The sequence below is a fragment of the Mchenga conophoros genome, linkage group LG9 (assembly GCF_057382185.1).
Source record: "Mchenga conophoros isolate Kocher_MC1m ecotype Shallow Benthic linkage group LG9, M_conophoros_male_GT1.1, whole genome shotgun sequence".
NCBI lineage: Eukaryota > Metazoa > Chordata > Actinopteri > Cichliformes > Cichlidae > Mchenga > Mchenga conophoros.
The window spans coordinates 22,542,360-22,569,574 of record NC_140534.1 but is presented as its reverse complement, the minus strand read 5'-3'; the positions used below and the strand labels follow the sequence as shown (position 1 = coordinate 22,569,574).

General features: G+C 42.5%; 1 protein-coding gene across 1 annotated transcript in view; it reads left to right on the top strand.

Annotated features, from left to right (window-relative positions):
• malrd1 (MAM and LDL receptor class A domain containing 1) overlaps positions 1-27,215 on the top strand; it is a 72,491-nt gene that overhangs the window by 39,670 nt on the left and 5,606 nt on the right. Inside the window, exons 20-28 of the mRNA XM_085286984.1 lie at positions 1,624-1,781; positions 9,129-9,309; positions 11,532-11,660; positions 11,768-11,929; positions 14,187-14,344; positions 16,881-17,082; positions 17,624-17,902; positions 20,267-20,392; positions 22,094-22,160. Coding sequence (XP_085143110.1) covers positions 1,624-1,781; positions 9,129-9,309; positions 11,532-11,660; positions 11,768-11,929; positions 14,187-14,344; positions 16,881-17,082; positions 17,624-17,902; positions 20,267-20,392; positions 22,094-22,160 — 1,462 coding nt within the window. The remainder of the gene's footprint in view (positions 1-1,623; positions 1,782-9,128; positions 9,310-11,531; positions 11,661-11,767; positions 11,930-14,186; positions 14,345-16,880; positions 17,083-17,623; positions 17,903-20,266; positions 20,393-22,093; positions 22,161-27,215) is intronic.

Sequence of the window (27,215 nt, the reverse complement as noted above, 5' to 3'; positions counted from 1 at the left end):
TGCAAGCCAGATCCTTTTATTTAGCAAAACTGTGATTAATAGTTAAATATTATTGTTGAGGGGCACAGACAGGACTCCGCACGCACACACACATAAAAAAATAAATAAAAAATTTTTAAAAGTTGCCTCAACAAAAGGGCACTTTGGGCACTCATCAGGAAAGGGGCGGGTGCTCAAGCCCCTCTAGCCCCCCCCCCCCCCCCCCCCCCTCTGCACGTCCCTGCATGGAGGTCACATCCCCAAACAAACTTAACCCAAAAGATGTGCTGCAAACATTACAGTGACTGCAGGACACTCCCGTCAGAGGTCTCATGTCCACACCCATTTGCTCTTAAGGATGTGCAAAAGATTTCAAATGTGACACGAGCTGCTGTTGAAGCTAAGTCTGCTAGCTTGCTGGCTGACCCCCGTGCGTGCTGTGTCATGCACGCGTAACATGCCGCACTTTCCTCATGTCATTTACCAAACACACCCTCAAATTAGGATTTAACATCTGCCGATTTCCCATCTCCCTCTCTTTGGCATGTCAGCGCTCCTGTCCTGCATCGCCAGCATCCTCCTGCAAGCTCTGGGGGCAACTTTTCCCATCACTCTCCAATTTCTATGTGTAAGATATGTGCAGGGAGTGATGAGCTCAGAGACATATCTGTTGCTTTAATAAATCATTTCAAACCTTGCCAAACAGAATAACAGTCACAGCAAGTGTGGGTAAATACTACAGGAAACACTTGCTAAACAGCTTTTCTGCGAAGAAACAAAACAAAAAGCTTTTTCTGAGTCAGTTTACTGTGCAGCCAGACAAATAATGTTCTAATAAAGAAGTCAGTCAGCAATAACAGCCGTAACCAGACAACAACAGAGCAGAGAAAAGGGAGTTTGTTACAGAGGACGAGGAGGAGGAGGAGGAGAAGAAGAATACCCTGCTGTGGCTTCTTCTCCCATTACTTTGTTATCTGCAAAAACACCAAAAATGAGGATGTCTTGCAGAGGCATTCATGTTTATTGCAAACTGTGGTGAGAAATATATTACATTCCCACTAAGTGCTTCACAGTGAAAGTCTTAATACAGTTCTGATCTAGCTGTGGGAACACCAGATTACATGCTGCATCATTTCTTGAAAAGCCAACTTAAAACCGACTGGTGGTCGACTGAATCTTAATATTCTGCTGAAAAATGTAGACCATAAAAAATTGAGTTTGATTCCATGAAAATCAGAAGAATTATATCTAAACTTTAAGTGTGTTTAAAATATTCAGTAACAGCGATACAAAAGCCATAGACTACAAAAAAACCCGATGTAAGATTATTATTATTAATGTCGCTAATGCTGAGTGCAAAGAAGATACACTTTCTTTATTTCTCATTCATTCATTTTCCTACTTTCTCCTTTCTCTACTTGGCTGAAAAAGTTTGAGTGCTCCCCTGTGCCAAAGGCAGTGAGACATTAGAAGATGTGTCAGAGATTACCCCGTAACTCTTGGCCCTCCTTCCCCCAACACGTTTTGTGACCTTCATGTGATTTGTCAGAGCCACCAGTGCAGAGATAGTTTTCAACCTCTGTGCTCACTTGCTGGCTCAGTGTCTTTCTCCTTCATCACTTTCCCTCATTTCTCTCCCTTTAGGGCATTTTGTCTATTTGGAAGCAACACCAGTGGGACTGAAAGGCGATAAAGCTCATATTAGAAGCTCTGTGTGGAAAGAGTCTAGCGCCATCTGCAAGCTCTCCTTCTGGTACTACATTTCCCACAAGGCCTCGGGAAGCATCCGGCTTCTGATCAAGGTAATGCATCTGCATATAGACAGAAATGACATCAAATTAGTGCAGCTGTATCGTGGTGTCTGTATTTGTAAAAAAGACAGGAGGTGTTTGATCTATAGAGGGAGGTTGTAGTTGGTTCTGAGCATCTGGGAAGATTCTCTCTTTGGCAGCTTGCAGTTCTTCTTACCCATCAAGTTTCTGTACACATGGCTGATTCTGAGGGATTAAAATTTCTATTTGGACTTTTCTGCCATATAAACTCTGGTGGGTTTGGCCTCCATCCTCTAGTCTATTTACTCTAAACTTTATTTCACTTTATCAGGTATGACTCAAGCAGAAGGTGCTTCTGCTGTGCTTGACAAGATTCATTCCTCTGCAGGAAGGTGTAGCAGATCATTTTTCTGCATGTGTGGCACTTCAGGAACTTTTTATGCCATCTGCAACAAAAATGCTAATATAAATGTATTTAGTTATTTATTTGTAGTACCTCCTTTTTCAAACATTTACATATCATTGCTCATGCAAAATAAAAGGCTGTTCAAGTTCATTTCAAGGAGGATCCACATTCAAACACACATGGCAGACAGATTTTGGTAGGAAGCTGAAAGAAAGAAAGCAAAGCAAAAAAAAATAAAAAAAAATACCCAACCAAACAAAACATCCAAAGAGAAAAGCCATCTAATGGGAGCAATAACTGAACCAGAGCAACTACGAAGCCCTGAAAAAAATTACACACTCCAGAGAGCAGGGTAATAAGGAACAAGAGCAGGCAATCGCAAGAGCACCAGAAAGAGGAATAAAACACCCTAATACGCACAGGGAAAGTGATTACACAAATAAAACAGGAAATGACTGCCAAAAAAATGGCACAATACTGGAATACATACGCAGAGGAAACACGTAGAGGAAACAATTAAAAACTCAGGCAGGGGTAAACAACATCAGCAACGGGAAAAACAAAACACAAGAAACATGAAGAGAGAAACAGAAGAAAAGCAAACTGTGGCTTATGCCTGTCTCTGACATGTTTCTGCTACTTTAACTTTTAATTATAAAAATATAAACATACAAACACATTTGAGGTGTCTTTAGAAAATAAAAAACACTGCTAAGACCCTATGGGAATGTGGTGAAATTTGTGTATATTGTGTATGTGTGCCTGTTGTTTCTATATAGTTCTTTCTAATGGTAATTTTAAAAACCTACTTTTATCCCTTGCTGTTTGTTTCATTGTTCTTCATTTGTGAACAAAAACTAAAACACATTGAATGATTGTGGCTGCACATTAACAAAAAAAACAACCTCGTTATGTTACTCATTCACTGATCACATGCTTGGATGGACACGTTACACTTACTGATGCTGTTTTTGTCTCAATCATTAGATAAATAGTCTTTGCTATTGATTGTACATTAAAGCCTGCTGTAGACTGGATACTGCTATCATGATGGGATTTGCCCAGTCCCCCAGTCATCCAGCCGGCTGTTGGATTGATTATGAGGCTCTCCGAGAGGCAGGAGATGATAAATGCATGTGGACTATTTTTAAATGTGCACCCTCTTTCACATATGGGTTGAAAATGTAAAATTTGGCCTTTTAAAGAAGGTCAGCTCTGTGCTTTAAAATGAGGTGCTGGACTCATTTACACTTAGAGACACAGACGTAGTGGGTGGAGAGTTCAGAGGCCCTCTGTGTGTGTTTGTGTGTTGGTGGGTGTCTCTGTGTGTGTGAGGGAGAGAGACAGGCAGATAAAACCAAAATGCCTCAAGTGTTATGTGGCTATAGCTTCCTATGACACATAAATGATGATAAGTACATGTATGACCTAGAGGGTTCAAAGACATAAGCACTTACAGATTATTGGTTTGTGCTATAATTTACAACATTAGAGCACTTTTATAGTCCGGATGTTGCAGTTACATAAATACTAGCATGCACACACATTTGCACAGGCAGGGCAATAAAAACACACAAACACGCTCACAGTCTCTGCAAGCATCACAGTGTAAATATAGTGTATACTATGCATCTTTAAAGGGTGACTGAACAACAAAAAAGCTTATGATAATAAGAGTGAAAGGGAGGGGATTGTATTTACATGGCAAGCCTCCCCCCATCCCATGAAGTTCACAAGGGGCTCAACAGGCGGCTCTATTTATATCACCAGCCGTGTGAACTGCTTCTTTTAGTCATTAGTCATCACACTAATGAAGTGTCTGTCCTCAGCAGCAGAGCAAACTGAATAAAGATGGGGTGTAAGAGTGAGTTAAGTAGCATTAATGGACCTGCCAATCTTCAAACTTCCAGCAACACTCCTTCTAATGTGTCTACATCCATTTATGTATGTATGTATACATGCATTCTCCTATGAGATGATGGATGATGTCCTAGAGGATCTCCTCCGAGATAGGACCAGGGCATCACTGATCTCCTGGACAGTCGGAGGTGCAACCTGGCAGTATCGGAAGGACTGAAATATATAATGTCCCAGAGTTGCTCAAGCATTTTATCCTGATATCTAATTGCAGTTAGGGTGTAGAGGTCTGTGTGCACCTCTGTTTCTCATTGTTTGGTCAAAGGCAATCACACCAGTGGCCTGGTGGAGGTCATTCTATAGCTTTAGCAGTGCTCATCCTGTTCTTTCTTGCACAATGAAGCAGATAACAGTCCCTCTAATTGGCCTATACAGACCTGTAGTAACCGCTTGTCTCCATGCTTCTCAGACTGAACTGGGAAATACAAAAAACCTTTTGGCAATGACACATGTTGATGTGCAGTCCTGGAGGAGTTGGCCTAGCTGTGCAACCTATGTAGGGTCCAGGTATTGCCTCGTGCTACCGGTGGTAACACTGACCTTAGCCACTTCCTAGTGGGCGGGGCTTAGAGGGAGATAGAAACTACAGAAGGAGAGTCCCCTGTTTACAAAGTCGGGCCTTTTTTTCTTAATTTTTGCCTTGTGCAACTTTAAAGTTTAAACATTTGCAACTTTTTGAGGGGTCAGGGATGAGATGGGGCAATTAAAGTTTGGTGAAAAAAAGTCTGGAACAGAATTAAAACAGAAATGGGACTATGCTAACAAAGGAAAATAATGTAATTCGTATTTTTCGTTATACCCCATTTCCTTGGCTGTCTCAGCAGTATAAAAGTTTCATCTTGGAGAGATGAACTCGTCCTCTTTTCATGGAAGAAATATTTTACTTTCCCTGCCGTGTATTTTTCATAATAGGCTGTTTGTTTGCCTTACTGACTGATGCACTTTGAGTCAGCCTACCATAACGATGACAGCAAAATTACTACATAGCTAGCTGTTTGCTCATTAATATAGTTATATATGGTGTTGTGGGTTCAGATGCAGCCTGCGATTATGGTGAGCCAAACATCTGCCGGTCAGCCACAGAGAGGACGTTCTGCTCGAGTAAAATATAGCATGACGAGGCTAATCATTTGTGCGTGTTTCTCGTCACGGAAACAATATGCAAATCTGTCCCTGGTGAAACATGGAAATATTTTGTTAAGTAAGGAAAGACTGAGTGTAAAGAAAAAAAACTTGTGATTTGACTAAAAGGTAAGTTGACAGAAAACAGCTGCCAGCAGTTTCATAAAATGAAAAAGCCATGAATACAAATTGGATTTTAGTTTTGTGGAACATTCAGTATACGGTTAAGACGTCAAGGATTTCACAGTTTCAATAAAAGAAGCTTTTTGTTGCGAGCACAACTTTGTTTCTTTCTTCTGTTTCTTGCATCCTGACTTTTACTGAGGGATAATAAAAAGAAATTATGCAAATGTATATCCTCTCTTCACTTTGAGCAAACCGAATTGGCGGCTTGCGCTGCCTTGTCTGCAAGCTCAGGAAATGAAGCTTCAAATTGATCGAATAAATGCCTCGACTGATATGCCACCCAGGCATCAAATGTGAGCTACGTATGCCTGTAACGCACGCTCGTCACTCGCTCTCTGGCTGCTTTTATGGATTGGGCCTTTACTCCGTGGCATAAATCTGGATAAGTCCTGCTGCAACGCTGCCTATTAATGTACGCTCTACTCTCACAGTAACAAGATTATTTCAAGCCAGGGCTTCACTGGCATAAAGAGAGAAGACAGTCTGTGCAAGCCTCACCCAAGGGTGCATTTTAATAGGCTTTCCAACCGCAGAGTAGAAAGTGACATTGCTTGTCCTCTGCGTTTGAGTATATTACACCAGGTTTCCTTTCACTGCAGTCGAGCCTCTGGTCACATATTGCCACCTCAAGTGCAGCATGTTTGCTGCTTTGTTTTGTCAGGGGTGGTGTTTATTTCACACTCCTGCGACTCATTCCCCACTGCAGCACTGCCCTTAAAACTGAATAATTATGTGACGCTATAGACCTGCAGTTTTCCCATCACCTTTACAAAGAGCAGAGGACGAGGAAGCCGTCGTAAATTATTAGAGCTACAGCAGTATTAATATCAGACTCATGAGCTTCTGCAGAATAGGTAGTTAAATCTATATGCACCCCCATTAATGCTCTTCTCCGTACTGACCTGAACCTAAGATTGAGTTGCAACTATAACTGATATCCTAGAGGCAGAACAAAGCAGAATATACAATACTATGCAAAAGGCTTTATATATACATATATATACATAGAGAGATAGAGAGGTAGATAGATACATATATAGAGATATAGATATATATAAATTTTTCTAGGAAAATGGGAACCATTTATTCAAGGACTGTATTCTTCATGGTGTGTAGTGTGTCCTAATATAGCCAATGACTAACAGCTCTTCTGGATTCATCTTGTTGGTGAAAAATACAATTTTATCTATTCCAAACTGGCTTATTTTTGGTATTTTTCAAAGATTTAGCTGAAAAATAAAGAAAACTAATTATATGTTTTCATGGTTGCTGTAACAAAGTGCCTAAAAATACCAAAAATTGGTTCTTTGCTAAGTTGTATATACATAATACTGGTTCATCCCTTTAAATGATTCATCAGGTCAGTGTTAAGTGGCTCAACAAACAAATAAAAAACATCCATCCATCCATCTTCTTCCGTTTATCCGGGGCCGGGTCGTGGGGGCAGCAGCCTAAGCAGAGAAGTCCAGACCTCCCTCTCCCCAGCCACCTCCTCCAGCTTCTCCAGGGGAACACCAAGGCCTTTCCAACCTCAGCTGGCTCCTTTTGATGTGAAGGAGCAGCGGCTCTACTCTGAGCCCCTCCCAGATGGCTGAACTTCTCACCCTATCTCTGAGGGAGAGTCCAGCCACCCTTCGGAGGAAGCTCATTTCTGCCGCTTTTATCCACGATCTCGTTCTTTCGGTCACTACCATAGGTGAGGGTAGGGATGTAGATCGACCGGTAAATTGAGAGCTTCGCTTTTACACTTAGCTCTCTCTTCACCATGACCTTGGGGAGGTTCAAGGACTGGACAGAAAAGGAGTAAAAAAGTAGATCAAAGAAAAAGAGAAACTTTGAAAGACCTTCGGAAGGTCTGGAGAAGTGCTGCTGTATAAGTTTTGCTCAGTACCTTATAGATGTTTGGGTATTTTTCTTAAAAGTTGTACAAAGTCAGTCTTGATCCATACTGGCTCAGTTTGCCAACAATTAGCTGCCATTTCTTACACTTCATTCTTATTCTTGGCTCAATGCTTTTGCAGATCTAACCCCATCAGAGACTCTTCAGCTACACCAACTCCAAGCGGTTCCACATTCTTTCAATAAAAAAGTTTTAAAAGTGGCCATGTGCTGCTATTTATTGTAGATGGGCGAGTTATTCAGACACGCTGTTGCCAACCTAAACACTTATACCACATCCCTGATGACGTTAAACAGTTTGAAAACATTTCTGATAAACCAAGCATGTCATTTTTGTCTTGCTAGCCCACAGAAGCGTTCTGCTAAGCAGTCTGTTTTGCTTCATTCTGGTCCCGTTATTGAAAACAGAAAAGGTTTCAGCTAAAATCGAGTGGGGCTGGTTAGACATGCAGTCAGGGATTTGTTTCATCCCCTTTGGCTAAACAAGGAGCAACAATGTAACCATTCATCCTCAAATGAAATACTCAAATAAAAAGAAAATCTTCCACAAGCGACATACAGATGCAGATATTTTATGGGAAGGTTTTCAGCTTTAAGGGTTTCGTGTTTGAGCAAAGACGAGGATCACATTAGATGAACAAATTCAGGAAATGATCTGCAGTACTTTACTGACGTGGATCATCTGTCATAAGTACAACATTGTATACAGTAGCAAAACACAGTGTTTTATGCACCACCGCTTCTATTTAAGTAAACATTTTTTCAGGCTGAACACGGATCACACTTCTTTCTTAACCATCACAGGACCATCGTCCCCACAGTTAATGAGCCCAAAGACTTCAGGTAGTTCTATCTTTTTATTACATAATCTAGGTGAGAAATCTTTAAATAATCCCAAACATTCATACCGAGTTTTAATTTCTCAGGATTTTTTTTTTTTACTCATCTTTAATTATACTTAGTTACTTTATTTGTCTTTGTTGGCTTGACCGGAGCATGCAACAACAATTTGAAGACTTTACTTTGACATTGTACTCTTGTTGATACTTTTTGTCTTGATATATTTATTCTTTAGTTTCTCGAGTTTTGTTTTTTCTTTAATCCACTTCATCTAACATTCAGCATTACTTTTTAAAATCGGTATATGTAGAGTACGGTTCTGTTTTATCTTATCTGAACTACACTATTGTTAAAATTCCATTGCATTTTCTACTACCTTCACCATCACCTCGCTAGATCCTGTTACTCTTATGCCCAAAGTATTTTAATATGAAGTGAGAGAGCTTTATAAAAGTCCCATTGATGCTTTTGACATGACAATAAAAACCAGCGATGAGATGCCGGCTCGTCAAAAGGCACGTCCACTAAACCCAAAGTCAAATTTGCTGTTTCCAAGCTGTATTAGTCATGATTTAGTGCCTGGCAAGTACCATGGGAAAAGGCATAGTGGGCTTACAGAGGAATACACGTCAGTTTGTCTTTTAATATGTTCCATATGTGACATGAGAGAAATCTATTACTATACTCAGAAAGCAGGGTTTAAATATGAGTCGCAGGTCTCAAGACGGGGGAATTGTTACTACAATGTTATGCTAATGCTAATGAGAGTTTAATGACTTCTCTTAGATGCCATTCCCTTTTTCTCAGCAGCAGCACTCTGTCCACATATCTGATTCAGCACGTTTTGACCAAGAAGTTCTTCACTCTCGACATGAGGCTTAAAGCTTGAAAAAAAAATTTCTGACAGTAATGACTGCTGTAGCTCTTTGAAATGAGACTGCAGCACCATAGTATGTGAAATGCTACCACATGAGCCTCTTTTTGTTCATCGCTGCTCTTCTCCACAGATGGAGAATAATTTAAAGGAGGTGTGGAATCAAACGGGACATCAGGGCAATAAGTGGAACCGAGCAGAGATCCCCCTGAGGAAGCTCAGGAACTTTGAAGTCATATTTGAGGTGGTGCGCCTAAAGGACGTGAGCGGTGGAGCGGCCTTAGATGACCTGGAGTACATAGACTGTGCCCCAAGTAGGTAGCATGCACAAACAGTACACAACAAGTTTTGCATATAGACTGGACTACAATAAAATAATTATGAAAGCACTATGAAGGCAAATTTCAGGTGAAATTGGGTCACTATAAGCCCATGTTTCATACACCTGGGGAGATTAATGACAATATTACTAGCATTTCTATTACTGCTCATTTTGTCACTGATGGTTTTGCTCCAAACGATTGTTTGTTCAATATTATTATGATTACATGTCATTTTTAAATGTACATTTTTAAAAAGCTATTGATTATATAACGCTTTTGAACCAGCATCAAAGCATTTGTGGACTTTAATAAAAATGTAAAAGTTGTAGTGATGTAAAAATTAGTTATGTCAATTAAATGCCTGCGTACAATTATGAACGTGCAATTTTTTTTTAAAGATGCTTTTGGCAGATATATGGAAAATGACTGATAACCAGCAAATTCTAGCATGTTTAAATTGCATGTTGCTGTTAGCATTTAGCTTAAAACAAGCGACCTGGAGAAGTGATTTGGGTATGTCATCAATGGCTCTTACTTTTTTTTACTTAGTTAAATCTAGTTGGGCTGGACAGCGTATTTATATCACATATTATTTATGTACATGTATCTGCATCTGCAGTTTTCAATGGTATAGTTTACAAGTAATTTACTAATTAACTGTGAATTGCAGCCAGCAAAGGTAAATGATAAATAACGCACTGCAGGCACTATCGTAGGTGAGCAGAGGAGATAGGAAGGGTCTTTAAATTTCATTGTCCTAAAAAAAAGGAGCAGTGGAGAGGAAAAGTTTCAAAAGCTGGAAATCTCACCACCTGGTAAAGTAATCACAGGCTCGCTGGCGCTCGGCAAACCCCTGCACATATATTACCGTCGCTTTGTGCACAGTGGCAGTGCAAATCTTTCTTATTGCTTCTTAAATTTAAAAAGCAGCTTCAATTCAACTAAACTTTTAAAAGCATGAGGAAAATGTCTTTTATTAACTTTGTGTTCATAGCGGCTCATGTTTGCTGAAGTCTGGAGAATAGCCGTAATCTCGCCTTTAAAAGAAGCTGGACCCATGAATCAGTCTCTTTGTAAATGTGAGATTAAAGTAAAGCAATGCATGATGTAAACCCGCACCAACCCAGGTGCCTTAACGCAACAAAATAAATAATTCCAGCAGTTAGAGTGGTTGAGAAAATAAAAACTAAAAAAGATTTCAGCCTGAATTTCACAAAGTGGATTCAATTGTTTTCAGTTTCTCTCTAGCCTTCCTCTCTGCTTTCGTTTTATCAAAGTATTCTTCCAATAAGCTTCATAAGCGCGATATAACTATGCTGTGAAATTATTTTATGATCTTTCCAGCTGATAGTTTGGAGTATGAAATTGATTCTGCCGCCGGCACACTCAGAGAAAAAGAAAGGCAGAACTGTTGGGTCTCGAAGCGAGAGGAGAGTTTGATTGTCTTTGGGACGACAGTCGCTGACAGACGCCGTTTGATATTTATGTTTGAGACAGATGTTGTACATTAAACAGGACCTGGCACAAGGCTGGGCACCAGGGGGGATGTTTCCTGCTCTGCCGACTCTTTTCCATCTCCATCTCCAGTGCACACGTATAAACAAACACACACAGGAGAACATAAATACTGACCTGCAGATCTAAGCGGAGGCATAGATCAAAACAGACTGCAGACACACAAGCAGACAAATTGTCTGTCCAAAGCCAAATGACACAGACAGACAACTTCCATCAACTTTGAGTGCTCGCTAAAATGGATTTTCAGTTTATTATATGATGGGTTTTAACCCCACTGACCTCCCGGAATGAAATTCAACTCTTTCCTCATTTCACTCATCATTTAATGTCGCTGCCTTTGAAGTTTAACCACGCACACACACACACATCTGCACAGACGTGGCTAATGTGTGTGTGTGCTGTCTGTGATCCACCTGATTTGTTTTCCTTGCTCTCTGTTCCATCTCAAACAAGGCGGTGCAGGAGGAAGGGGGCTTTGATTTCCCTGACAGGCCTTTGTCTGCTTTTGTTTACCTTCTTCTCCGCTGCTGTTCTTTGGTGCTGAGCACAGGAAGTCTGTGTTTTATTAATAAATTGTTCATCACAGCATTTTATTTCATGTCAGATTTAATTTGTCTGGATTAGAAAATGGGGATGAAATTGTTGAGGAATAATAGAAATTATGATTATTCATTGTAATTATCTGTGTGTTTTAGCCACTGTGGAGGCCGTTGAATGTCCTGCGCCCACAGATTTTGTGTGTCGCAGCGGCCACTGCATTGAGTCCCACCTGGTGTGCGACGGCAAGGCCGACTGTGCTGATGAATCGGACGAAGCTGACTGCGGTGAGTAGAAATGATAAATAGGTCCCTTCTTGGAGAGCAGAAGGACAACTTTGAAACAGGACTGCAAACTCTTTCCTTTCATCTTTCAATTTCTTTCTTTCTGGCAGACAAAATAATTAGCTCGCCAGGTGCTTGTAGCTTCAACATGGAGGGAGACCAGTGGAAAGAGAGATGCCAACTTTCTCAAGACCCTGATGATGACTTTGATTGGAGGATTGGTTCCAGTACTGAGACACCAGGGGCTGGACCTATCACCGACCACAGCCAAGGTCTGCAGCTGCTCTCTGCTAAAATCTTACCAAAAATATGACCATACACAACAAGAAAAATGTGCTTTTACTTCTGCTTTCCTTTTCTCAAAGTAAGTCGAAGGTTTTTATAATGGCTTTTTGGGTGGTTGGCTGCAATAAGGTCTGAAATTAGCACAATGTGTTGTTTTACGGCATAAAATACATAGAAGTACTCCACTAATGTATTTTTAAGTTCTTTTATGTAACCCACAGAAGGCGCTCGCTAACCAACTACACAAAAGTTGTTCCATTTATGCGTCGAGGTTCATAAAAGTAGAATTTTTGAGCATCATCTTACTGAACAAATAATGTATCATAAACTGATTTTCCCTGAACTTATTTCCTTTAATTATCCAAAAAGTCTATAGAAAAGCCCACCGAGGGGTAGTTTTATTCTGTTTTCCTCATGTTTGGCTTTGTCTGAAAAAATCCTCCATCCTTGTGTCACTTACATGATACCCAGAATTACAATATGAGAATCTTCGGATCGGATGCTTCTGCCAACCTCCTAGTTTGTTCCTGTTAATAACACTGGCAGAAAAAACAAACAATTTCTCAAAATTAGGAGCAGACAACATCTGCATTCTCCTGACACCCTCCATGTTTTCAGCTCTCTGGCAGCGCCTTTGTAATTACAACTTGACAGCTGGAAAATAGGACTGTGTGACACCGACATGAAGGCAGGGTTAAAAATACTTCCTGATCAATATCAGTCTGAGTCAAACTGAGCTTAACAGCATTCCTGCTTATCATATGAAGCAAAGCTGCTTCAAATATTGTTTTTTAAACTGATTAATTGAAAGGTAACGACACTTTGGCAACAATTACCCACATTTATGCGAAGCAATGTTAATCAAAATTTCCGTAAGACTTCAAGGCATCAATAACTCACCAGCTGAAAATACATTTGTTGACTACACCTGCTCGACTGCTTATTAATGCAAATATCTAATCAGCCAATCACATTTCAGCAACTCAGTGCATTTATGTATTCAGGCATCTACTATTAATATTAACTTGTGTACTGATATGCTGTTACCCAGGGATTAAATCAGTTATTGCTGTATGTGAGCAAGTTTAAATATGAGTAAACTGGTAAATATACACTTTAGCATCTCTCCAAGATTAAACTGGAACTCTCCCCTCTCCTCCATCCCCTTGTGCACAGATGTGCATGAGTGCACGTCCACAGATCTGTCTGCTACAGCACAGTTAGCAGCTATTGTTTCTGAAGACATGAGCAACATAAAATTGTACCAATTGCTCACTCCTGTCTCAGGCTGTGTAAGGGGTAGAGAAAATGAGCGAGTGGCTTCTCCAAGCACGCCCTTTTTATTTAAGGCCTTGAATGATGACGGACCAGTTTGAAATGAGGACGACAAGCAGCATGAGTGGAGCGCACGGGTGAAAACTGTTAAGGAGAAAGTAAGGAGGTAAAGAAACACACACAGCAGCAGCTATTTTGTCCCTGCATGCCACATGAGAGCCATAATGCTGAGGACAAAGCAGCATTTTTCATGGGTGACAGTGCACTCAATGAACCAGCTGTTGTCTTCTGAGTTGCAGCTGTAACTCCACCTTGTACTGGCTGTCACTAGGTTGCTATTCCTGATCGGTCATTTGAGGTTATTGATCGGAAGGATGAATGATGGGCTGGATGGACTCGTGATCTTACAGCTTAAAAACACATGGACAAAGGCATGACTCTGCAAATATCCTGTCGTTATAGGATCAGGTAATGGAGCACATGCGTGTACACGTTCTTGGAAAACGAGCTCTGCCTGGATAGATGCACAGACTTTGTTTTGACTTTTATGATTTGATTCACCGCAGCGGAATCTGTGTTGTGGGTGTGAGCAGGTTTTTTTGTGCACTGTGGATTGTGATGGCCTTAAATCCCCCTTAACTCATGTGGAAAACTCCCACTTTGTTCTGGCACCGCACACATGCTGTCTCATCTCCAAGCCTAGCCGAGCTGAAGAAGCTCTCTGCAGCTTTTGGCTGCAGGATACATTTAACGACAGCCTTCCTCCGTCTAAATATCGTGCATATTTGAACCAGCAGAATAAGGTTATTGGATTTCTTTCCTGCAGCAAAGCTGAAATTTGATGGTTGAGCTGGGTTTGGCTGTGGCTTTTCCTTTGCCGTTTCAGCTTCATCGTTCATCGCACTGAGATATTACTCATGCCTTACATAAATGTTCTGCAATTGTAAAGTACTGCGTTTATCTCCAAAGGTGGTGGAGGGAACTTCCTGTATATAAACTCAGCCATTCAGCACGAGGGCGATGTTGCCAAGGTGACAACCAGGAGTCCGTTTCCTGCCAGCATCGGCCTGTGTCACCTGCGCTTCTGGTTCTTCATGCATGGTTCTGATAGGATGGGAACATTGAAGGTGACCTCATCTCAGACAAATTTCTCTTCTGTTTCCTGCTTTTGGGCATCAGGCTTTTTTTTTTTTTTTTAACTGTCACCTGCTAAGAAATGATCCAAAATGAAGGCTTAATTTGGATTTGTCAGAGATTTCTTTCCTCTTTTACTCAGCTTATCAACATATTTTGCTCTGCTTACTGTCAGTCACCTGATACCCAAAGGAGGGAATGAACGTCTTTCTTCCTGCAAATAATCCATCAAAGCATGTCAGGTTACAAACGTCATTATCATATCAGTCTTTTCATGTCTTTTTAGGTCTCTTTGTTAAATGGGTTAATTTCAAAACAACAAACAATAAGCATTTGCTAAAAGCTCTACTTAGACAGGAAGTGTACTCCATGCGTAGCCACAGATGAGGCGCTTACAAGAAATCTACATGAATTATAAACAAAACTACTCAAAAACTCACAGCTCTAAATTATGCATAAATTACTGTATTGCTAATCAAAAACAACTATTAAACCTTCAGAGTTTCCACTTTTGAAATAAGCCATCAGAAAGTATTGTAAGGAAGGATATTCTACGGTACTTTAATTGAGTTTTTCCATTTCGTGCTTCTTTTTGCTTCTGTTCCACTACACCTCTGATATTGAAAAGTGTATTTTTAAATTGAAACTCAACTAAACAAAGGAATACTCTCCCATAAAAGTCTGTTTTAAGAGACGATACAAAGGAGGTCAGTGATTCAGCTGACCTGATTTACTCAAGCAGACTGTTGGAGAAGCCTTGACTGAACATGCTTTGTATGCTTTAGTTTTCAGCCAGACCTCTGGAGCACAAAACAGACCACTGCCTGAGGACCTTAAAGTGCAGTGTGTGTATAAGAGATCAGAGATGTAGCTGGAAAAGAGGCCATTCAGGTCTTTGTACTAATCAATAAAATCTTAAAATACATTTTAAAAAATGATGAGATGGTGTTTTTAGTTTTGGATCAGTTTGGCAGCCAAGTTTTGTAAGTGTACAAAGACAAAGGTCTCTCCATCTTTACAAGTTAATGTAAAATTAAGGTATGTTCAATAAAGCTAACAGTAAAGTGCCTTAAACCTGTCTTTTTTATTGACAAGCAGGTAGCAACTGCTTTGGTTTTGTATATGTGTGTGTAGCTGTGTTCCAAGTTGTCAGTTAGTTGTTTAATAAAACAATTTTAAAATTATGCTACAATCTAGAGTAATTTAACGATGATTAAGCAGCATGTGACTTTGTAGTCAAGGTGCTACCCTATGAGAGTGAGTGTCCTCAGTTTCTCAGCCAGATCCATCACTCACTTATTTCATTTCATTTAAAATTTTAAAGAATAAGAAGAAATAAAGGAAAATAACATAAGATGACAGTAGCCAAATAACTCAGATTAAAGTTTCAAATCAGAACCTCATAAATAAGTTAGGCTCCAGCCACACAGTCCGATTGGCGACCCCCTGGAAACCAGCAATCGCTAGGGGAGAAGGTTGTATTTCCTGACCGGTTGGCAATTGGTTGTCCGATGCTGGTCTCAGTTGTCATGTGAAACTGGTCACAAAAAATGGCCTGTATTTGGAGTGATCCAATGGAAACCTCCTCTCAGTTGCTTTGGTTGCTAGCAGTGTGTGAAGATTATCTGTAGTTTGTTAACAGAAAAGCACTACTTTTACTCGGAGAGCCAACATTTTCCAGCTTATGCCACACTTTTCACTACAGCTCCATAGTTAGTTTGTGAGTGTTTGCAGACAAGTCTGAAAACAACCAGCAACCACAGCAATCTGCCAACAACCACTTGTTAAATGATAGGAGAATATGCATTTAACCTAACAACCATTTTGTATTATTGTTGGGTCTTACCTCACAATATAAAACTGCTGTTGTGATTTGGCGCTATGTAAATAAAATTGAATTGAACCAGAGGATGTTTCAATTCCATTTTCAAGAGGATGGCCTATGACTGGAGCCTAAGCTGGCTGCAGTGAGAGAAGTACAAATAATCTGGAGTTTTTTGATGCAGCACACTTTTTGAGACCAATTTTACCTGGCAACAGCTAGCAACCTCCAGCAATCACTTGCCAACCAGTTGGGGAATACAGTTTTTTCCCTTGTGACCAGAGGTTTTTAGAGGTTTGCAGACTGGTCTTAAGACCTGCATGACTGAGGCCCTCAGTAACATCACAGTGGCTACAGACATCTTTTATGTACATGTTGCACGTAAATGCATAAAGTATGACACACGGAAACACTGAAGCTTTATAGCGCTTCTATTACTAGTACTCCAATTGTTTATGTTTTTCTACACTGCATTTCTACTGGTTTTATTTAAGCAAAGAATGCACATACTTCTATTGCACGTAACGGTGATGTGTAAACACCCTGTCACCACTGAAGGAAAAATGTTTAAAGACTGAAAAAGAAACTTTTTTTATGTTGTTTGTTTGATTATAATAAATTTTGTATGGTGATGATACATGTTCTCACTCAAACATATTGTTACACATCAAATGGAAATGTCACTTTGTGCCACCTGACCTCACCAGGTCTTTACTATTGGACCCAGTGGTACCCGTCTGTTGATGTGGGCAGCCACTGGAAACCATGGCAGACAGTGGACATACGCTAATGTCATCGTGTCCAGCACGGTACCCTTCAGAGTGACCTTTGAGGCCCAGGTGGGTGGAGACATGTGGACAGACATCGCCCTGGATGACATTTCCTACACTGCAGAGTGTATAGTTGGAGGTAAAGACCTGAAAGTTTTTCGCCTTCTTTGCCCTTCTATTTAGTTTTTCCTTATTTCCTATCCTTCTAGCACCCTTCTCATTTTTCATTTCATTTCCTCCAGTTTTCACATTCTCCCATTTCCCAATTTTTCCCTGTCCTCCAACATCTATGCTCGTCTCCTCAGTTTCCATATAAATAGTGTGAACCCTCGGGGAAAGTGTAGTGAGTTAATGGAGCCTGTTGCCCTGTAGGTCCATATGAATTCAATGCAGAGAATGGGTCAATGCCAAGGGACAGCATGGAGGGCAATGGGGAGGAAAAGCAATTACATTTATATTGTGTTGTTTCCTCACCCTCACCATTCTGTCCTCCCACCACCCCAAACTGTTTCTTTCACTGGCTTTCTGACGAAGCCTCTGTGGTCTCAAAAAAAAACATTAACATACTTTCAAAAACAATCCTGGGATTTATCAATGGGGGATTTTTACTGTATTTGACTGAAAATCAAGTTTATTTAACCCTTTTGCATGCATCTCTCCACTGTGATTTTCCACCTCAGAACCTGTGACTCCTCAGCCACTGACTTGTGGTGTGAACCAGTTTCAGTGTGCATACTCCTTCCAGTGTATCCCAGAGAGCTGGTTGTGTGACACGGAGCCCGACTGTGCTGATAAGTCTGATGAAGAGCATTGTCCCACTGTTGTACCCGGAACTCTTCCTCCTCAGGTCCTTTGTCCTCTTGGTTATTTTCAGTGTTCAGATCATAACTGCCTCCCGTCCATAATGCGCTGCGATGGAGTCGTTGACTGTCCCACAGGAGAGGATGAATACAGCTGCCGTAAGTTAGCACCTCTTCATTTTTCACTGAGGATGAATGGCTGGAAAACTGAAGTGCACTGCTAGCAAAAAAGGAAATAATTGGCAGTTTGACCCATATTTAGACAAGATCCCATGAATTCATGTTTAATAAGTAACAGATGAGATGAAAACCTCTCGCAAATTCCCCTAAACATGTTTCTGATAGAGCTTAATAGTTCAAAAAATCACACGTGTTTACCAAAAACAACTTGTGGACAATCCACAAACCTCACTGCTTTCACTGGAACTACTGTCCACTGAATAAATAGTCCCTTTAAACTGTAATGACAATGACTGTTTTCTCAGTTTCATCATCCAGTGTCATCATCCAATGTAACATCTTTGAGATTTTTAAAAACAGGTACAATATAAAAAGTGTTGGGATAAAATCTTAATGTCTAAAGCAAACGGCAAAAAATGCAATGGGGTCACAGTATATATAGTAAAGCTGTTTCCACATAAAATGATAAGCCATTAAACCTCAGATTTATAAGAGGTTATCACATTTTCCATTAAATTTCCATCTTAGTGTCGTGGGTAGCACCTTGATGCAGTGGTTAGTCCTGTCAGCTTTGTGGCTTTGTGTTTGAACCATCTTGGGCTCTTCCTGTGTTTAGTTTGCCTACGTGGGTTTTCTTTGGGTCCCCTGGTTTCCTCCAAGAGTCTAAAGCAATATGTCTCATTTGCAGCATGCTCCACTTCAAAAGCTGAAAAAGTTCACCCCCCCCCCCTCCAGCTTTATCTACAGTACTGTGCAAAATTCTTCGGCCACCCCTCATTTCTTATATGTATATATATGGGAAATGGTCAGAAATTTATTGAAATATCTGCAAACATACATGGAAATGCAAAATATAGGACAAAAATATAGTTTGTAAGAGTCTAACAAGCTTAAAGTCAGTATTTTGTATGACCACCTTTATTCTACCTAACAGGCTGACCTCTCTCAGACAAGATTTCTTGTAGTTTCTTTAAGTAATCTTCAGGAATAGTTCTCCAGACTTCTTGAAATAGACTTAAAGCTCTTCTTTATAAGTTCCTGCCTTTTGTCCTGTTCTCCATCAAGATGACCTCACACTGCTTCATTAACGTTGAGGTCTGTTCTGGGGAGGCCAATCCATGACCAATACTGTTCCACTGTGTGTTTTTTCACCCAGGTGTGCTTTTACTGCATTAGCTGTGCATTTGGAGTCATTGTCCTGCTGAAAAATGAACCTGTTGCTAATCAGACATGTGGGATCAAATATCTGTGCTAACTTTCTGCCTTTATGAGCTCTTAGTTTTGACAAGATCCTCAAGACCACTGACTGAAGTGCAGCCCTAAACCATGATAGAGATACCTTCTTCTGACCTCCTCCTTATATGTTGACAATTATTTAAATCAGGAAGTTCAGTGATGCTGATTTTCAGTCCAGTTCTTGTGTAATTTGGCATACCTCAGCTTTTTTCCCCACTTCACTTCCTTAAAAATGGTTAGGAAAAAAAGTTAGAAAAACTCAATTTAAAATGTGTGAAAAAGCAGCTAATGTCCATAAAAAATGTAAAGACCTTTAGAAAGCTTACAAGATTATTGCTCTAGACCACTTTAAAAATGAAAAGTCTGACTTCTTTGAAGCTAAATGTAAAGAAATGAGGGGTGACTGATGAGGGGTGCTCATGTGGTTACAGGTCATAAGTGTAGATGTGAGCTATAGATATTATGTTCTACCAAAGGTAAAGGTTTACTGGTGCTATACTTAGTTCTTACTTAAACAGAGCAGGTTATAGTGGGTACTGCATACAGATTAAAGACCCTGTTTAATCATTTTTTATTTAGTTTTTAGCACCATAGGTTGAATTTCAGACACCTCATCTGCACTGGGGTAAACGCAGTAATCGAAGATGTATAACAGGATGTGTGAGTGAGGATCACTGTGGGTACTATGAAGGCCTGTTGAGTTGCTGGTGTGGTCTCAGTGTGGTCTCAGTCCATGCTTTTAAATCCCAACACTCTCAGTGAACTACTTGATTATTTTAGTGTGTGTTACGTTTATATGGGCCTTGGTTAGTGTTTGTTGTGTTAAAATATGTTCCTTTGATAAAGTGAATTTGACTGTGTATTTGATTGACAGCATTAGTTGTACGGAGCCTGTCGATACAGTTTATATCTAAGAAGAAATGAAAGTTTTGGGAGTTAGAAGCTGGACTTTTTGAATATTTTGTGCAATTGCTTGTAGAATATCTCCTTAAAATGCTTTAAAAAGGCAGTGAGCAGTGCACTTCTCCTACTATAATTACGATACACTCATTATAGTCTGTGAATTTAACACTCACCCTCTTCATATTTCCTCATTTTTTCCACCAGCTTGGCTCCAGTGTAAGCTGGGAGAACTGGTGTGTGAAAGTTCGTCTAGCTGTATCCCATTTCAGAGCCGTTGTGACCATTTTGTCGACTGCCTGCCATTCCACTCAGATGAATCCAGCTGCCATGGTAACACGCTTTTATTACCTTACCCTTTTTTGCCATTAACTGTAGCCCTGTTGTATGATTTCCTGACATGTCGCAGGTTGCACTTACTCTAAAGTGTCATTTCTACCACCTCTGTGTCACGTCTGTCTGTGCATTTAGCTGTGATCAAATGTCTCTACTTTCATTAGTCACTTCATGCTTTAATTTAGCTTCTTTTAAAGCTTTGATGTCAATCACTGTGACATTTACTTCCAATGTGCTGTTACATCTCAATTTGCTTTGATTCGAATGACACGTCTTTTCTTTGTATCCATTTACGAAAAAGTAATCTTTTAAAGTATTTTCACATTTAATTTAGCACATACCTTTGCCTTTTTTCTCTATATATTGCCCACTCATGAGTCAGTTTTCCCTTAAGTGCTTCCAGTACTTCACTCATATTTGCCCATTTCGAGGGACTCTCAGGACATTTTCAGGTCTGGCTGTTTAGTCTTCAAAGCACACCTTACGGTGTTACTGCAAGCTGCCAAAATGTGATCCATTAAAACCTCTGCTTTCCTGCATCTTTGAGAAATAAGCCCAAACCTCCCATTCCGCCTGCATTTGCTGCCAAGCCAAAGTCACTTTATCAAGGGCTGAGCAGCACTTCAGGGTTTCATAATGGTATTTCCAGCATGATGATTATTTAAAAGGCAACCCTAATAACCCTCATCCAACCTATGGAGGCAGGAGCAGTCATCATCAGATAGATTAGGTGGGCGAGGGGAAAAAAGCATGCTAAAGTAAATGGTCTGTATTTGTACAGCGCTTTACTAGTCCCTAAGGACCCCAAAGCGCTTTACACACCCAGTCATCCACCCATTCACACACTGGTGATGGCAAGTTACATTGTAGCTACAGCCACCCAGGGGCGCACTGACAGAGGCGAGGCTGCCGGACACTGGCACCACCGGACTCCTCTTTCACCATGGACATCGGTACAGATGAGAATCAGTCCTTCAGCTATTACTCAGAGACCAAACGGCTATTTTAAGTCAAAGATTCCTCAGTGTTCAACACAAAAGACATTTCTTCCAAAACAGTTTTACTGTAATGTTCAGACACAACTAAGGGAAGACACTGGCCACATTAATGACGTGCACTGTGGTGGAAAGCAAATTGAAAAGACTGGAGTATTTTAGATATGCCAGCACAGTCTTGGCTCAACACCAGACGTGAAGTTGGTGCTTCCTTCAGATAAAAATCATGTGGGCAACTTTATTTATCACAGCCACAAGAAGAAGAAGAAAGATGGCACTTAGGGATCACTCTCTTTCTCTGATGCACCTTGAAAAGACCTCATAAAAACTCTAAGATGTTTGGAGTGACCTGCCTTGAATAACTGACACATGAACTAAAAGCAAATGATTGTCTGACATTTACTAGTAAATAAAAGCCATCGGTGTCTTTATTTTTGAAAACATACTCACTTTAAGTGGCTGGAATGCATGGTCTCTTAACTGCTCATGCTCTCTGCAGAGGTTAATGGATGACACTCAACAGTACCCCCCCCCCCCCCCCCAACATATTTGACTGATTTCATCTGCTGAACAGCCACATGTCTGTTTCCTGTCAGATGAGGAGAGAGATGGTGGCTACTGACAGAGTACAGGGAGGATTTGAGTATCCTGCCTTCTTCGTACAACGTGTGGTGATGCTGCATTTTCCTTTCTTCATTTGCAGAATGTCCTCCGATGTATTGCATGTATCACGGCTCATGCCATGTGATGACACAGGGGCCTGTTTGCATGTAAGCTGAACTTCACCCAGACACACACACACAAACATGCATCTATAAGCAGACTAATACACAAACTCAGTCACATTCATTAAGATGCACAAAAGAAAGATAAGTATCTTGTCTGTTCTTCCCACTCCCCCTCTCATCCTTTATCTGTCTGTGAGCTCTAAAACATGGAAATCCCATCAGTCTTGTTGCTTTCCTTGGAAAAGACACGCTCCGTGAAGCATGTGGGAATCTGCTTATCCCCTGCAGATTAAGCAGGATGGTTCTTCCTTCATTTAACCGCAGCATAGTGTTTCCTGGGAATCTCTGAAAGGTTCTCCTGGTCAATATTTAATCGTGGTCACCACTAAGAATAGCTATAGCGGGTAGACCCCCAAAAAGCCATGCATCAGATTAACCTGCCAGCATAATACAGCCGTCTACCTTTCAAAAACACATTCAAGACAGACACTCTGTTGGAGGTTTTTTTTTTTTTATTAAGCCCGTGAATCTAGCTGTCTGCATCAGCAGCTTGGAATGTCTCCAATGAGATTTTTCATTATAAAAGAAAGAATGCAATTATAAGACTTGGTGCTGGATCTGCTAACATCATTATGCACCAGTGAAGCCTTTCTGGGAGATTCACATTTCCCCCATTCTCTTTTCACCAAAGGTTAAATTCTCCAACACATGAATGTGAATCATGCAGCGGGGTGGATACACCTTCCCTAAAGTCACATGACTAACTGCACGCCATTGTTACGGCCGAGAGGGCCCGGCTGTGGGTGTGGACTCAAATGCAGACACAGAGGGAGGCAAACGGGCGTGAACACAGTGCTTTATTTACAAGTGTCTAGTGAAATTACACAACAGGAGACTATGAATGCTATGAATTATGAAATGCTATGAACTGTGAACTGTGAGGCCAAACTGTGAACATGAAACTGAGTGCTATGGCTAGGTGCTGGATTTCACGGATGGAAAAAGGGGCAGCGGCTTGGATGGAGGTACGCAGTCACTATAATGAGAAGAGACAAGTAGTCAGTGGCAGTCCAGTGAATCACAGCTGCAGGATTAGGCTATGGAGGTTAGGGCTTACGCGTTGCAGGTTTAAAGTGTCATGCGAGGAAGGGGTGTCCAGGGGGTTCCGGGTGAGGAGTGTCCAGAGAGGATCCAGAATATGCGTGGAGTGAGGGACTTGGCAGGGAGGCAGGCAGGTGTAGTCCGATGGTGGAGAGGAAGAAACCAGATGACAGGACCAGCGTCCAGGCGGAGATGAGAGTAGTTTGGGAAACGTGACTGCCAGGTGGGTCCTATGACAAAGAAAAGCACGGTGAGGGAAAAGCAGTAGTTGAGGGTTCTCACAAGGGGTTCGCAGCCTAGCACTGACATGGGTTAGCAGAAGATCTGGCAGAGGTCTGTTGTGAATGCTGGTCTTATATGCAGGTGACTTGATTGGAACCAGGTGTGGAAGCTGATTGGAGTCTCTGCCTGAAGGTAGAACCCAGCGGAGTGGAAAAACCCCGTGCTCACCCGGACCATGACAGTACCCCCTCCTCAACGATCGCCCCCCGGCGACCGAGCAGACCCGGACACGCGACGAGACCTGAAAAAAAAAAAAAAAAAAATCAGAAACAAGCGCCGGGTCCAAGATCAGAGACCGAGACACCCACGAACGCTCCTCAGGCCCGTACCCCACCCAGTCCACCAGAAACTGCCGGCCCCTGCCCCACCGACGCACGTCCAGGATACGCCGCACCGAGAAGGCAGGATGACCATCGACGAGCCGGGCGGGAGGAGGGGGGGTCGGAAGGAGGGCACAGAGGACTAGACAACACTGGCTTGACCTGCGAAACATGGAACACCGGATGGATCCGCAACGATGCAGGCAATGTGAGCCGGACTGCCGCAGGGCCAATCAGCCTGTCAATCACGAAAGGCCCAATATAGCGCGGAGACAGCTTGCGGGAGGTTCCCTGGAGCGGGATATCCTTAGCCGCCAGCCACACTTTTTGCCCCGGAGAGTAAGTAGGAGCCGCCGTGCGCCGCTGGTTGGCGTAGTGGCATTGGCGAGACACAGCGCGCAACAGCGCCTCTCAAGTCCGCGTCCAGGCCCGGCGGCAACGCTGCAGATGATGCTGGACAGAAGGCACCGCAAGCTCAGCTTCTTGCTCGGGGAACAGAGGTGGCTGGTAACCTAAGGACGCCTCAAAAGGTGAAAGACCTGTGGCCGAGGCGGTGAGTGTGTTATGCGCATATTCAACCCACGGCAAGAATGTGGACCAAGAGGCTGGATTATGGGCAGTGACGCAGCGAAGAGTGGTCTCGAGTTCTTGGTTCAGGCGCTCAGTTTGGCCATTGGTCTGTGGATGGTAGCCTGAGCTCAAACAGGGCTTGGCCCCCAGGGCCGTACAAAAGGCTCCCCAGGCCTGAGAAGCAAACTGGGGACCCCTGTCAGACACTATTTCCATAGGGATCCCATGGAGTCTGAAAACATGTTCAACCAACAGTTTAGCTGTTTCTGAAGCAGTGGGCAGTTTATCTAGAGCTATGAAATGTGCTGCCTTGGAAAATCTGTCAACTATGGTAAGTATGGTAGTCTTTCCTGCAGAGTTTGGAAGCCCTGTTACAAAATCCAACGCAATATGTGACCATGGCCGGTGTGGGGTGGTTAGTGGGTGAAGCAGTCCGTAAGGACGGTGATTCCTGGACTTATTACGAGCACAAACCGTGCAAGCAGCTACGTATTCACGTACATCCCTATCCAACGTCTCCCACCAAAAGTGTCTCTTCAGTAGAATAGCTGTCCTACCTCGGCCCGGGTGACCTGTGAACTTGGCCGTGTGAACCCATTCCAAAACCTTGGTGCGGGCTGCTGTGGGTACATAGCGCTTGTTAGCTGGACCGGTGCCCGGATCAGGTTCTGCTTGCAGAGCCCGCTGAATGACGGAGTCTACTTCCCATGTGACAGCCCCTACACGACAGCTGGCAGGGAGTATGGAGGGCACCCCTGACCGCTCTGAGGCAGCTTCGAACTGGCGGGAGAGAGCATCTGGCTTAACATTCCGGGTACCTGGGCGATATGAGATAGAAAAGTTGAAACGGGCAAAAAACAGTGACCAACGGGCTTGGCGTGTATTTAGTCTCTTTGCATTCCGTAGGTATGTTAAATTTTTATGGTCTGTCCAGACTATGAATGGGTGCTCAGCCCCCTCCAGCAGGTGCCGCCACTCCTCCAATGCTAGTTTCACAGCAAGCAGCTCACGGTCCCCAATATCGTAGATTCTCTCTGCCGGAGACAAGCGACGCGAGAAGAAAGCGCAGGGTTGTAACTTTGCTGATGGACCAGTATGTTGAGACAACACTGCCCCCACTCCAACATCTGATGCGTCCACCTCAACGATGAAGGGCTTGCTGGTGTCGGGCTGAATTAGCACGGGAGCTGTTGTAAACAGTTGTTTCAGCTTGTTGAAAGCTCTGTCGGCTTCGGTAGGCCACGTGAATGGGTGCTTTGTAGACGTGAGGCGTGTTAGAGGTGCAACTACCTGACTGTAGTTCCTGACGAATCGCCTGTAGAAGTTGGCAAAGCCCAGGAATCTCTGGAGAAGCTTACGGGATGTGGGCACCGGCCACTCTGTGACTGCCTTGACCTTTGCTGGATCAGTCTTCAGTTGCCCCCCTGCCAGGATATAACCAAGAAAAGAGACTGACGATGCATGAAACTCACACTTTTCTGCCTTTATGTACAGTTTGTTCTCCAATAAGCACTGGATGACAGCACGGACATGAGCGTGATGTTCCTGGAGCGATCTGGAAAATACGAGTATGTCATCCAGATATACGAACACAGATCTGTTCAGAAAGTCCCTGAGAACATCATTCACCAAAGCTTGAAATACGGCTGGGGCGTTCGTAGTCCAAAGGGCATGACCAGGTACTCGAAGTGGCCCAGTGGCGTGTTAAAGGCCGTCTTCCACTCATCTCCCTGCCTAATGCGAACCAAATGATAAGCATTACGAAGATCCAGCTTAGTGAAGATAGTGGCGCCTTGCAGGGACTCTGACACAGAACTGATGAGTGGCAATGGGTATTTATTCTTTATAGTTATGTCGTTGAGACCACGGAAATCAATACATGGTCGTAGCGACCCGTCCTTCTTACCCACAAAGAAGAATCCGGCAGCAACAGGTGAAGACGACGGTCGAATTATTCCAGCAGCAAGTGACTCTCTGATGTACTTCTCCATAGCAACACGTTCTGGTTTAGATATGTTGTATAATCGACTGGAGGGCAAAGGAGCACCGGGGAGAAGGTCTATGGCACAGTCATATTGTCTGTGAGGCGGCAAAGCTTGCGCCTTACTCTTACTAAAAATCTCTTTGAAATCGTGATATTCCATGGGCACACCAGTGAGATCGGGGGTTGTTTCTTCCAACGCATAGGGCTCCTCGGGGCCCGGGGGACACACCGACCTCAAACAATTAGCATGGCAGAATACACTCCAGCTTATTATCTTCCGTCCAGACCAATCCAAGTGTGGATTGTGTAGCTTTAACCAAGGGTAGCCGAATGTGAGGGGAGTGTCAGGCGATGAGAGGGCGAAGAAAGTGAGCTCCTCCCTATGATTTCCTGAAGTGATTACAGTCACTGGCTCCGTGTGGTGAGTTATTTGTGCAAAGACCTGGTTATTAAGTGCTTTCGCAGAAATGGGCGGATCTAAAGGCACAAGGTGCAATCCTAACCGTGTGGCGTGGTCAAAACTGATTAGGTTTTGCTCTGAACCGGAGTCGACCAGGGCCTGAAAGGTGTGCGTGGCACGGTTGATAACTAAACTGACTGTGAGAAGCAAACGGGGTTTATCATCACTATGAGAACCGCCCACCCGTATCCCCGAATCTACTGGCGGGCTGGCCCTTTTCCCCTCTTGGGACATGCTGCGATTAAATGTTCTGTCGACCCGCAATAAAAACACGCGCGTGCACGAAAGCGACGCTCTCTCTCCTCCGGCGGCAGCTGAGCGCGGCCGATCTGCATCGGTTCCGGCGCCGCGTCCACGACGGAGGGAGAGGCGGCCGACAC